Source organism: Somniosus microcephalus, chromosome 12, assembly GCF_052327205.1.
Source record: "Somniosus microcephalus isolate GS21.2 chromosome 12, FLI_Smic_1.0, whole genome shotgun sequence".
NCBI classification, from domain to species: domain Eukaryota; kingdom Metazoa; phylum Chordata; class Chondrichthyes; order Squaliformes; family Somniosidae; genus Somniosus; species Somniosus microcephalus.
This window is the reverse complement of record NC_140998.1, coordinates 86,135,936-86,149,461: the sequence shown is the minus strand read 5'-3', so window position 1 is coordinate 86,149,461 and position 13,526 is coordinate 86,135,936. Positions and strand designations below refer to the sequence as shown.

The 13,526-nt window shown below is 42.9% G+C and overlaps 2 protein-coding genes across 7 annotated transcripts in view; one reads left to right on the top strand and one right to left on the bottom strand.

Moving 5' to 3' along the window:
• The first annotated feature begins 29 nt into the window (after positions 1 to 29).
• timm9 (translocase of inner mitochondrial membrane 9 homolog) lies at positions 30 to 9,907 on the top strand. 2 transcript variants are annotated; one of them, XM_086003285.1, is made up of 4 exons: positions 30 to 315; positions 6,509 to 6,586; positions 6,708 to 6,803; positions 9,349 to 9,907. In XM_086003285.1, the coding sequence occupies exons 2-4, from the start codon at positions 6,548 to 6,550 to the stop codon at positions 9,484 to 9,486; spliced, it is 273 nt and encodes a 90-aa protein (XP_085859411.1). In that variant the 5' UTR covers positions 30 to 315; positions 6,509 to 6,547; the 3' UTR covers positions 9,487 to 9,907. The 2 variants fall into 2 exon arrangements, with proteins under 2 accessions (XP_085859411.1, XP_085859412.1); XM_086003286.1 differs by lacking the exon at positions 30 to 315 and adding an exon at positions 326 to 526.
• LOC147109381 (mitochondrial import receptor subunit TOM20 homolog) overlaps positions 6,800 to 13,526 on the bottom strand; it is a 24,515-nt gene continuing 17,788 nt past the window's right edge. For 3 of the 5 annotated variants that reach the window (XM_086003280.1, XM_086003281.1, XM_086003284.1), the window contains exons 4-5: positions 12,612 to 12,754; positions 6,800 to 7,396 (exon numbers count right to left, since the gene is read on the bottom strand). In XM_086003280.1, coding sequence (XP_085859406.1) covers positions 7,313 to 7,396; positions 12,612 to 12,754 — 227 coding nt within the window. In that variant the 3' untranslated portion in view covers positions 6,800 to 7,312. Of the gene's footprint in view, positions 7,397 to 9,648; positions 9,861 to 12,611; positions 12,755 to 13,526 lie in introns of those variants that run through there. The other 2 variants (XM_086003282.1, XM_086003283.1) reach the window with 1 other exon arrangement.

The following is a 13,526-nucleotide window of genomic DNA, read 5'->3' as shown; positions in this document are numbered from 1 at the left end:
GGAGGCTCACAGGGACAGAACAGCCGTCGTTTGCCGCCCGAGCCCTCACTTGGATTCAAATTCAAAAAGCGCTCGAGCCGCATCCGGGTCTCGCTACAAAGCAAAAACTGTCCCGTGATTCCGCGGTGGCGCTTTCGATCATCCGCCGGCTCTTTTGTTTAAAAAAAAAACTCCATCTGTTTTAACCGAAAGCAGTTCCTCCAAGTTCTCTAATTATCGATTAGTGACTGCGCAGAGTTGGGCTATTTTATTTCGGTGATCGCGGTAGTGAATGTGCGAGTGGGAGCTGGGATTTACGGCGGGAATTCGGCTCCGGTAAGTCAGCGAGTGTGGGTCCGGCGGGGAACCGGCAGATAGCGGGTAATCCGCACCGCGGCAGCTGCCAATGGCTCGGTGACCGGCACTGAGCACCAGCTCTGGAAGGAAAGGCCCCCGATGTGGTTCCATTGACCGCAGCCGCTCACGCGAGTTGTGGGGAGGACGCCGGGTGTCCCCTCCCTCGCCGACTGAAGCGTTCTCACTCGGGGTCAGTTTATGTTCCCAATAATCAGGCTCTTGCTCTGTGGTGAGAGGGGAATGAAGGACACGCGGGATTAGGAGCACTAAGGTTAAACACCAACATGGATTGGCTGGGCTGTACGGCCTGTTTCTATCGCATCCCTCATGCAGCAACGAAATGGAGCCATGTGCAGTTTTATTTAGCTCCATTATTTCCCAACACAAGAAGAAACATAATCAAGGTAGTTGTGGGAGCCACTAACTTTTTTATTCGTTCCTTGGATGTGGGCGTCGCTGGCAAGGCCAGCATTTATTGCCCATCCCTACTTGCCCTGGAGAAGTTGGTGGTGAACCGCCTTCTTGAACTGCTGCAGTCTGGTGAAGGTACTCCCACAGTGCTGTTAGGGAGTTCCAGGATTTTGACCCAGCGGCGATGAAGGAACGGTGATATATTTCCAAATCAGGATGGTGTGTGACTTGGAGGTGGTGGTGTTCCCATACGCTTGCTGCCCATGTCCTTCGAGGTAGTAGAGGTCACGAGTTTGGGAGGTGCTGTCAAAGAAACTTCTTCCCAACCTACTTCCTGTAAGGACTCCATTCCCTTCTCTAATTGGGGAGACCAAACGCAGATTGGGTGACCACTTTGTGGAACATCTCTGTTCAGTCCGTAAGGGGGACCCTGAGCTTCTTTAATTCACCGCTCCATTCCCACTTGGATCTCACCGTCCTCTGCCTCTTGCATTGTTCCACAGAAGCTCGAGGAACAGCACCTCATCTTTCGATTAGGCACTTTACAGCCCTCTGGACTCGACGTAGATTTCAACAATTTCACATCATAACCTCGGGCCCCTATCACATTTTTTATCCACACTTTTTGTTTGTGCTTGCCTTTTTTTCCCCTCCCACATGGCAGCTCTTTCATTCTGCCAGTGCAATTCACACTCCATCTAGAGCCATCCTTTGTTTTCTTAACCTGTCCCATTACCATCTCTTGCCTTGAATATCTCTTAATGCCTCTTTTCATCTCCTGCCTTCCATCCTATCACAGACCTTCCCTTTTGTTCTTTCATCCCCTCCCTCATTTCCCAGCCCCTAAAGTTGCTTTAAATCTGTTCCTTTTCCTGCTTGTTTCCAGTTCTGACGAAAGGTCTTCGAACTGAAACGTTAACTCTGTTTCTCTCTCCACGGATGCTGCCTGGCCTGCTGAGTTTTTCCAGCGTTTTTTGTTGTTATTTCAGATTTCCAGCATCCACAGTATTTTGCTATTCCATTCCCTTCTCTGTCTCTTCTGCACCTGCTCAGACCTCCACCTTTCATTTGAGCTACTGAAATGGCCTCCTTTTTCCTCAGCTGAGGCTTTCCCTCCACTATGGTTGACTGGGCCCTTTCCCATTTCCTGTGCTTCTGCCTCACCCCTTCTCTCTGCCTCCACCCCCTTCCCCAGAACTGTGATAGGGTCCCCCTTGTCCTCACTTTCCATCCCACCAGTCTCTGCATTTGATGGATCATCTGCCATTTTCACTACCTCCAATGTAATCCCACCACCCATTCCTCCTCATCTCTGTCCTAAAAGGCTTACCCCTTACCTTTAGACTGTGACCCCTGGTTCTGGACTCCCCCGCCATTGGGAACATCCTTCCTGCATCTAGTCTGTCTAGTCCTGTTAGAATTTTATAAGTTTCAATGAGATCCCCTCTCATTCTTCTAAACTCCAGCGAGTATAAGCCCAATCGACCCAATCTCTCCTCGTGCGTCATTCCTGCCATCCCAGGTATCGGTCTGGTGAATCTTCGTTGCACTCCCTCCATGGCAAGAAGATCCTTCCTCAGATAAGGTGACCAAAACTGCACACAATACTCAAGGTGTGGTCTCACCAAGGCCCTGTACAACTGCAGCAAGACATCCTTGTTCCTGTACTCGAATCCTCTCGCTATGAAGGCCAACATACCATTTGCCTTCTTAACCGCCTGCTGCACCTGCATGCTTACCTTCAGCGACTGGTGCACAAGGACACCCAGGTCTCGTTGCACTTCCCCTTCTCCCAATCTATTGCCGTTCAGATAATAATCCGCCTTCCTGTTTTTGCCACCAAAGTGGATAACCTCACATTTATCCACATTATACTGCATCTGCCATGCATCTGTCCAATCACCCAACCTGTCCAAATCATACTGGAGTTTCTCGGCATCCTCCTCACAGCACACACTCCCACCCAGCTTTGTGTCGTCTGCAAACTTGGAGATATTACATCTAGTTCCCTCGTCTAGATCATGAATATATATTGTGAATAGCTGGGGTCCTAGCACCGATCCCTGCGGTACCCTAGTCACTGCCTGCCACTTGGAAAAAGACCCGTTTATTCCAACTCTTTGCTTCCTGTCTGCCAACCAGTTCTCTATCCAAGTCAGTACCTTACCCCCAATCCCATGTGTTTTAACTTTACACGCTAATCTCTTATGCGGGACCTTATCAAAAGCCTTCTGAAAGTCCAAATACACCACATCCACTGGTTCTCCCTTATCTATTCTACCAGTTACATCCACAAAAAATTCCAGTAGATTAGTCAAGCACGATTTACCTTTTGTAAATCCATGTTGACTTTGTCCGATCCTGTCACTGTTTTCCAAGTGATGGAATGGGTGTGCCGGCGTTTACAGGGATCGGAGCAGGTTGGTACTTGGGCTGGGGAACCCTGTCAACACAACTGATGAGGTGGTCGGCACAAATGGATTTGTTGCTGCTGTTTTTCTTCCACCAGATGCCTCAGCCACTGGAACCCGCTTCGACTTGTTTTTTTAATGTTTCCCTTTCTACCTATTCACACACAGGCACACGCTGTCACTGTCTTTTATTTATCTCGTTTTGCTTCCTTTTGTCTCCAATATAATTTCAGCAATTTAACCATCTCCTATTCTCCACCCAAGCACTTCATGGAGGTCATTCCATTTCTTTTCTTTTTCATTTGCCTTCCCCGTTCTGTTCCCTTTTTAAATGTGGTTCATCTAGAATATGAAAAGAGAAGGCTAAGGGTGACCTAATAGAAGTCTTTAAAATTATGTAAGGTTTTGATAGAGTAGAGAGCGCGTGTTTCCACTTGTGGGGAAGAGCAAGAAATCAAATAGGAATTCAGAAGAAACCTCTTTACCCAGAGAGTGGTGAGAATGTGGAACATAAGAAATAGGAGCAGGAGTAGGCCATTCGGCCCCTCGAGCCTGCTCCGCCATTCAATAAGATCATGGCTGATCTGATCCTAACCGCCAATCCACTATCACAGAACCATCTCCTGAATCTAACAGAATTAGACACACGAAATAGGAGCAGGATCAGACTACACAGCCCCTGGGCCCGCTCCGCTACCCACAGGGCCATGACCGATCCGAACCTAGACTCATGTCCAAATTCCTGCCCGCTCCCCGTAACCCTTAATTCCCTTTACTTCTAGGAAACTGTCTATTTCTGTTTTAAATTTATGTAATGATGTAGCTTCTACAGCTTTTTGGGGCAGCATATTCCATGGACCTACCACCCTCTGAGTGAAGTAGTTCCTCCTCATCTCAGTTTTGAAAGAGCAGCTCCTTATTCTAAGAATATGCCTTCTAGTTTCACCCATCATCGGGAACATCCTCTCCGCATTCACCCGATCCAACCCCTTCACAATCTTATATGTTTCAATAAGATCGCCTCTCATTCTTCTGAACTCCAATGAGTAGAGTCCCAATCTACTCAACCTCTCCTCATATGTCCATCCCCGGGATTAACCGAGTGAACCTTCTTTGTATTGACTCGAGAGCAAGTATGTCCTTTCTTAAGTATGGACACCAAAACTGTATGCAGTATTCCAGGTGCGGTCTCGCCAATACCTTGTACAACTGAAGCAATACCTCCCTATTTTTATATTCTATCCCCCTAGCAATGAAAGCCCACATTCCATTGGCCTTCTTAATCACTTGCTGGACCTGCATACTAACCTTTTGAGTTTCGTGCACCAGGACCCCCAGATCCCTTTGTACTTCAGTACTTTCCAGTTTCTTGCCATTAAGATAATAACTTGCTCTACGATTTTTCCTGCCAAAGTGCATAACCTCGCACTTTCCAGTATTGTATTCCATCTGCCAAATCTCTGCCCACTTACTTAGCCTGTCGATGTCCCCTTGCAGGTTTTTTATGTCCTCCTCACTCACTACTTTCCCTCCCATCTTAGTATCATCTGCAAACTTTGATATGTTACACTCGGTCCCCTCCTCCAAATCGTTAATATAGATTGTAAAGAGTTGGGGACCCAGCACTGACCCCTGCGGAACACCACTAGTTACTGATTGCCAGTCTGAGAATGAACCACTTATCCCAACTCTCTGCCTTCTGTTAGATAGCCAATCCTCTATCCATGCCAGAATATTACCCCCAATCCCGTGATTTTTTATCTTAAGCAATAATCTTTTGTGTGGCACCTTGTCAAATGCCTTGGAGTGGAGAACTTGCTGCCACAGGGAGTGGTTGAGGCGAATAGTGTGGATGCAGTCGAGGGGCAGTTAGATGGGCATATGAGGGAGAAGGGAATAGAGGGTTATGCTGATAGTTAGATGAGGAAAGACGGGAGGAGGCTCGAGTGCAGCATAAATGCCAACATGGACTGGTTGGGCTGAATGGCCTGTTTCTGTGCCGTATATCCTATGTAATATCTTACAATCCTGGGGTGGAGTCTTACCTGGAATATTGATTGACTTCTGTTTCCCCATAGATGCTGCCTGACTTGCTGAGCCTTTCAAGCTTTTTCTGATTTTTGTTTTCAAATTTCCAGCATCTGCAGTTTTTTGCTTTTTGGTGCATTGCATGTTTACTTCAGAGCTACTATAACTTATTGCCCTAGAATATACTTAGCTGCTAGTAACCCCTACAGAAAAGTTTTTTGTGCAGCTTGGTATAATTAGGGAAATCAAACTGATACTTAGCTTAAGGCATCGGAGCTATGAGAGGTTGAGAGCCGTAGATTGTTTATTCTGTAAAGAGGCTCGGGAGATGCCAAAAGGGAATTGATAAATTAAGCCCTGATTATAATTGGAGACTGGCACAAGTTCAAGAACTGGGGACAGGGGTCCAAGCTTAATGGAGAGAGCGAGAGCATGCACAGTTTAGACCCAACTGCTTTATGCAAAGGTGGCAAATTTGTGGAATTAACTGCCTCGGGAGGAGTGGAGGTAAATAGTGTGGGGCAATATTAAGGATGAATTAGATAGATATGAGGGAGTCAGAAAATGAAAGATTAATTTTTAGGACCATCCAGATGGACAGCAAAGCCCTTTTCAGTCCTTTCCTATATTTCTATAGTTTACCAGTTACAATGCAATTTTTTTTTTTAATTTTAAAGAATATTACATAGAATGTACAGCACAGAAAAAGGCCATTTGGCCCAACTGGTCTATGCCAGTGTTTGTGCTCCACATAAGCCTCCTCCCACCCTTCATCAAACCCTTTCAGTATTACCTTCTATTCCTTTGTCCCTCATGTTTATCTAGCTTCCCCTTAATGCATCTCTGCTATTCACCTCAAGTAGTCCTTGTGATAGTGAGTTCCACATTCTTGCCACTCTCTAGGTGAAGAAGTTTCTCCTGAATTCCCTATTGGATTTGTTGGTGACTCTTGTATTTATGGCCCCTGGTTTTCGTCTCCCCCACGAGTGGAAACATTTTCTTTACGTCTACCCTATCAAACCCTTTGTAATCTTCAAGACATCCATCAGGTCAACCCTCAGCGTTCTCTTTTTTTGAGAAAAGGGCCCCTGTCTGTTCATTTTTTCCTGAGTGGGATAACCTCTCAGTTCTGATGATATCCTTGTAAATCTTTTTTTTTTTGCACCTTCTCCAGTGCCTCTATATCCTTTTTAAAATATGGAGACCAGAACTGTGCACAGTACTACAAGTATGGTCTAACCAGGGTTCTATACAAGTTTAACGTAACTTTGCTTTTCAGTTCTACTGCGTGTGTGTATACTGAATTGTTGTTTTGTTGCCAGATACATTAATCCTTCCCAAGGCCTAAAAGCATAGTTGTAATGGCTGCACAAATATCAGAAACAGACCAGATAAAACAGGTAATTTAAATTTAAGGTTTGCTTAATATTGAAAGTTAGTAAACACATTTGAGTGTTACTACAGAAGGCAACATGGGATTTAATACCATAACAATGTACCTTTTTTCTTCCACGTGCGCAGTTTAAAGAATTTCTGGGCACTTACAACAAACTGACCGAGCACTGCTTTATGGACTGTGTAAAGGATTTCACAACCAGGGATGTGAAAACAGAAGAGGTATATTCTGTACTAATTGTATTTTTAACATAGTAGGTTTAAATCCACACAATCATTTACTCAGTGACTTCTATTCAACCATTATTGTGCTTTGTGAAAGCACTGAAGAAGCATATCTAACTGGATTTGATTTTAAAAAGTACACAAATTAAATGCTGTCTAATATTCCCCAATTACCAGACTCTGAAGCAGAGAAATGACATATTTATTTTAAACTGAAATTCATTTAGGGTAATCCAATTGAAATGGATCCATTTTGTGAGCTTTAAATGCCTCTCAAAATAATCTGAACATGATCTACAATGAGGCTGCAGTATATTGAATGTGATATGGTACTCAATGATGCATCAGCTGATGCTGGTGAGGAGGAATGCTTCTTTCTAAAATTTTTGATTACATTTAGAGAATGCTTTTTTTCCTGAATTTTTATATTCAAAGAGCAGGAATGTCGGTGGTGAACTGGAACACCATTTCCCATTCTGTGCACCATTGTCATCAACCCTCAAAATTCAAACGTAGCAGAAGCTCTTCCCTCTTCCACGTTGTGCCTTTGCCCTCACCTGAGAACCTGTTTTTTTTTCTTTTCTGCAACCCTAAAGCAGAAGGAGAATTGAAACTAAAAAGTCTAATAGATAAATCATAGAAAATCAAGAGGATATAAATAGTGCTATTTGTACAATTGGAGAAGAAGGAAGCTCTTCGTGTACTGGCCAGAATTTTCCTCCTTCAGCTAACATTTCCAAAAACATTAACAGGTCATTCATCTCATTGCTCTGTGGGATCATCATCATCATGGTTATAAAGGGGCAGAAGTAAAATAACTTCAGAGCGCCCACCATTAATGCGAAATGCTACATAATTAACAAAAAAATATATAAAATGGAGTATATTTATACCAATCACTGAAAATTGCATTTTAAATAGGGAATGTTCAAACTATTATTATAGAGATAAATATTAGCCTTTTAGAGTGACTGCTGCCAACAAACTGGAAGCTGCTGCCAACGACCCGAAGCTGTGTTGGTTTAAGTATTAACATATATATAAAAAGTAGTATTGCATAAATTTGTGGAATCTGGAGTTCTGAGTTGGTTTTATAATGTATCAGCGTGGATCTGGGTTGGTTTAATAATGTATCATAATATCACAGGTTGGTTTAAGTATTAATGTATTTGTGGGGGGGGTTATTTTATTTTTTGATTTATTTGTTTGGAGCGCGAACTCCATGTGAAGTGAAAGAAGAAAACTAATAAAAATGGACGTTTGCTGAGTTTTGCTGGCGCAGGTTTTCTTTTCCTGACGCGGCTGTTCGGCAGCAGCGATGCTATTGACCCGCTCGGTGCAAAAGCAGACCCCGTAGATTCTCATTCGGGGATTGAGACCTACACCAGGTGTTTACAAAGCCGCCCCGCCGTCGCCTCCCCGCTCCGGAATCTTTTCTTGGCCTGCCGTGTCCATCACCTGACTGCCGGCACTGCAAAGCCGCAAGACCCGCCTTCTCCGTGCGCCAGGCCCCGGCAGTATTTATAGGCCTAGTCTATCGAGTGTGTTCTGGGTAAAACCACTGCCACTTTCAAACTGCGCCTGCACAACGACTTGAAGTTCGTTGGCAGAATTAATATTTTGCTGATAGTCACATGACGTCTTCCACTGCCACACAATTACAGAATTTGAATCACCAGCGATTGAGATTTATTTGGGTAAAACTTTACCTTCATGACTTATGGTAGCTAAGTTTTAAAATATTAAATGTTTTCTCTTTCATTATGAAAAGTGGCAGGGATTTTACTCCAGCCAGTTAATCAAAAATCATTGTTGGCAGTCTCTTGAAACATAGACTATTGTGGTGAGGCATCAACGGCCATACATCCTATTGTGATCCACACAAGGGATAAGAGAAGAAAAAGCAGGAGAATCGCCCTTGGGAGCCACTCCCATAATTAATGCAGAAAGCTTCAGAATGGGATTAGCGCAACCTTAGAAGTAGCATATCGCCCCTCCAGCTAATGATATCAATGATGTGGAGATGCCGCTGTTGGACTGGGGTGGACAAATGTGTGAAGTCACACAACACCAGGTTATAGTCCAACAGCTTTATTTGAAATCATAAGCTGTCGGAGCGCTGCTCCTTCACCGGACGAAGGAGCAGCGCTCCGAAAGCTTGTGATTTCAAATAATATCAAGATAGCTCAAAAAGGGAACCAGGAGAAATCTCCCCATTTCTTCTTCCCCCTCACCCAAACCTGCTTTTTACACACTGACTTTTTCACTAGCATTAATCTGTGTGGAGTGTTACATTTCATGATTTGTATTGTCTATGTGGGCATCTTGTTCAAATATATGGGACACTTCTGCAAACTGGCATGTACTACTGTGAAAATTTGTTGTGGATATTTTTGTATATGTAAATCACACTCTGCATGGGAAGGGGAATACAAAAGGTTTACTTTTACACTGGAAATATGTACTGCAAGAAGCTACACTTTCAGCTTTACTATTTTTGTTTCCAATATATCTTGTAAAAAAACGTTTATTTTCAATGCAGGTAACCTGTTCAGAACACTGTCTACAGAAATATTTGAAGATGACCCAAAGAATATCAATGCGCTTTCAAGAATATCATATTCAACAAAATGAAGCTTTAGCAGCTAAAGCAGGACTGATTAGCCAACCTCGGATATAAAAAATGGACCAATTGTGAGTCAGGGCAGAAATGGAATGTAAAACACTGTTGCACTAGTAGAAGAATGGCCACATTTTTTTAATGTCCAGAATGCTGGTGCCTATTAAGATGCAACTGAAATGAACATTCTTATAATCAAATGAAGGTAGATGGAAACAGGAATTCATTATGTCTGATGGACCAAGGCTTTTGTTTTATTTTGAAAGTGAATGGTACACTTTTGAATTAGTTTGTAAACTTAAGTCTACAGTAATCACTGAGTTTAGAGTTCACAATGATGATGGAATAAACTTTGTTGGAGCTGAAGACAGTGTAACATTTTATTCAATGTCATCTTCTACCAAATTCTGTACATTCATACCTGCAAGAAAATGCTGTGGGTGGGAAGTGGGGAAAGAGAAATAAACAAACAAGAAAATGATCAAGACTCATCTTTCTGTTCCTGCATTTGAAAAAGTATCATAGGTTACACATGTATTCATTTCACTTTATATTTCCGATGAAATGTTTTAAGATATCCAGTTACATAATATTTCAAAAGTCATAAGCTCTTTGGGGAGAATTTTGCCAGCCCTGGGGAGGCGGGGCTGCCGGGAAAATGGTAGAAACTGGGAGCAGGTACCAACCCCACTCCCAACCTGCCTCCATCCCATCTTCCCGTGAGGGAAGGGGATTGCAGCCACTTAACTGCCTGTTAACAGGTAGTTAAGAGGCTTATCCCCATTTTACCCACACAAGTGCAGGCTTCCCGACAGCTGCAAACCTCACCAGAGTCAGTGAGACGAGCAGTGGGTCTGTGGGGGTGAGAGGGGTCGAAAAGTGCACTGTGGAGGTTGAGTGATGGGTGCAAGTGTGGAGAGGTAAGTATGAGAGGCGAGTGCAAAGTGTTAGAAAAAGTTTACTTACCTTTGCTTCTTCCTGCAGGCTTCAACCCTTGGGGATCCGGAGATGCCTCATCACAACGGCAGAGATGACAGAATGGCTGCTGCATTCTCCGATGCAGCAGCCATCTGCTTTCTGCTAAGGAGAGGGGTTTGGTGAGTCTTCAGTCCAAGTGCTTACCTTAGAACAGAGATTGTCAGTGTTTGACAGCTTCTCAAAAGCTGTCACACGCTGACAATTCATCTGACATTTTTGACAGATGAAACGTCATACGCTGACGTCTTCCCTCACCAGCTTTCCCTTAATTGGCCGGCAGGGTGGGCTTAACAAGGTCAATCAAGGGAAAATAGCGTGGGTTGGCTGGACGTCGTTGGGGGCGGGACTGAAACCCGACAACCAGCAGTCCCGCCCCCAACGCGTCTCCATTGATAAAATCCAGCCCTTTGTTACAGTAATTCTCTTGCTTTCAAAACAGAATTTAATGCGACATATTGTACCAACAGCACAGTAATAAGAACATTTACTTCAATCTTCCCGCTATTTGCCAATGAAGTACAGGAAACTCTCGATTTACCGGCACCTAAATAACCGGAAATCTCTATACCGGCAAAATTCAGGAGAAGGTTCAGGTAAGTTTTACTTCATATTAGTGGCCGTTCCTGGATCTGTGGCTGTGTAACCGGGGTTCCCGCACCTGTTGCTATGCAACAGGGACGCCTGGATCTGTGGCCAGGGTGCCTGCACCTGTTGCTGTGCAACAGGGACGCCTGGATCTGTGGCCGTGTACGGGGCTCTCGTACCTTTTACTATACCTCCCTGTAATCCGGCACCACGCCGGTCCCGTCTGTGCCGGATAAAGAGGAGTTTCCTGTATCTTGGCTCGTCATATTTCATCAAATTTGGAATACCTTCCACTTTAGAAAATAGTTGGATTAAAAACATGACTAATTGCCTCATTACCTAATCAAAATGCTATATAACTAATAGTCATGAAGAAATCGTTAGTCTGAAGAGGGGATCTTAAATACAGTTAATCTTGTTTGTTCATGCTAGCTACCCACATTTTCTGGTATAATTCACAATTTTATGTGATTTATACTATCTTAAGGAAGGGTTATAGAAAAACACTGATTGTAAGTACTAGTTAAAAATTACCAATTACTAATCCATTGTACTCCTAAGGTCATGAGAAATATATTTTCAAATAGATTTGGTTGGTAAGGGTTGCAAACATGTTTTTTAAAGAAACAAATAAAATAAGTGACCTTGCATCTCCTTTAATGTTGTATAAGCAGGATTCTCTAGGTTTTAAAACAAAAAGGAGTACACAATTTTACTCGTGACCGCAATTGATTGTTTGCCCCTTAATTGATTTCTAGAATCAATAATACGGCCAGCAATGTAATTCAAAATAACTTCTGCACAGACTACTTTGCACTATAGTGATGACTTAAATTTGCAGTCTGTCATTGGAGATGAAACTGAGTATCTTCTGAGAGGATTTTGTTTTAACTAAAGATGAGAAGGAATTTCTTCACTCAGAGGGTTGTGAATCTTTGGAATTCTCTGCTGTGAATGCCAAGTTTTTGAGTATATTCAAGGCGGAGATAGATGGATTTTTGGACTCTAGGAGAATCAAGGCATATGGAGATCGGGTGGGAAAGTGGAGTTGACGTCGATGATCAGCCATGATCTTATTGAATGGCGGAGCAGGCTCGAGGGGCCGTATGGCCTACTCCTGCTCTTATTTCTTGGTGTTCTTAAAAGGTTTTGTACTGTAGGACCACTGGTAAATTAACCTAGACTAGTTACAAAATTTACCAACTGGCAAATAAATATTACAGTTCAGTAAGTTTTTTAGTGTTTTGCTAATTAGGTAAAACAGGTCTTGAACTTGGAGATCTGTGACAGGAGCTACAATGCTGGGTTCTCCTACCAGCTAAATTGCAACTCAGCCAGCGGCTCATTTTTTGTATTAAAAAAACACAACACATTAAAAAAACTAAAAATATAGACTTGATAAGTGATCTTATTCCTCTGAAAATCTTTTTAACATTACTTGGTGGCCAATGTCAGGGTAATTAGATTTGGAAATATAAAAATATACAATTTTTTGGGTACCTTAGTTAATCTGTAGATTGTCTACCATGAAACATTTTTACATCTTCAAATTAAACATTTTCTTTATTTTCTGACAATTATCAGTACATGCAAGATATTGAAGGAAAAAAGTGAATGCATACCTGTCTAACAGCAGGCAATCTTTGGATAAGCATTTGAAACACTGGGTGTGGTAGTGTTTGCTGGAGAACCTGTAATAGTTGCTGGGGCTGACCACATACCGACACTGCATTACTTAAATGATCAACTCCTTTCTCATAGTCACCTGAAAATCAGAAAAGCAGTAGTGTAGTGGTTACGGTCATGGACGAGTAACAAGCTGAGAGTTCAAATACCACTATGGAAAATTGTCAAATTGAACTCAGTAATTCTGGTACTTTGTGGGCTGGTCCCAGAAAAAAGACAATGAAAGCTGCTGGACTTCAGCTGGTTCAATAATTAGGGAAGGAAACTTTCCACCTCTATCTAGTTTGGCCTACACATGATTCCAATCCCACACAATGGTTTACTCTTACTGCCCTCTAAAGTGGAAAAAAATCACTACAAAACTCGATCATCGGCACAAGGACTGCAGTGGTTCAAGAAGGCCCATCCATCAGCACCACCCAAGGGCAATAAATGTAGCCTTGCCAGCATTGCTCACATCCTGATAATACATTTAAAAAAATCAGGATACATTTTAGTAATTCATTTGAGTTAGCATAAAAATCTACTTTATTTTGCCTTATCATTCTATTCCTGAAGACACTGCCTCACATCCTCCAGGAACTTATCCTTCAGGTGCAAGCCTCACCTTGGGTGTTGGAAGTATTCAACCATGTGAACCTTCACAGCTGAATCCGATCTTGCCTGATCCGATCTCAACAGGTTCAGCAGGGATTACAGGAGCAGGAACTCTCGACCTCTAACTGCGCCTTGGCTCAAATTTGATGCGGCTGCAAAAATGAGTGATGAAACCTTGCACATTCTTTGTCGGCACGGTTCAACACACTAGGCACTGTGTATTTACCTACCAAGCTTCAGATTTGTTTTATGTT

Bases quoted from the DNA above. Each gene is read 5' to 3' on its own strand.
- timm9 (XM_086003285.1), top strand. From the start codon at position 6,548: ATGGCTGCACAAATATCAGAAACAGACCAGATAAAACAG. The intron at 6,587-6,707 runs GTAATTTAAATT...CCACGTGCGCAG, and splicing joins AAACAGACCAGATAAAACAG to TTTAAAGAATTTCTGGGCAC. The intron at 6,804-9,348 runs GTATATTCTGTA...TTTTCAATGCAG, and splicing joins GGGATGTGAAAACAGAAGAG to GTAACCTGTTCAGAACACTG.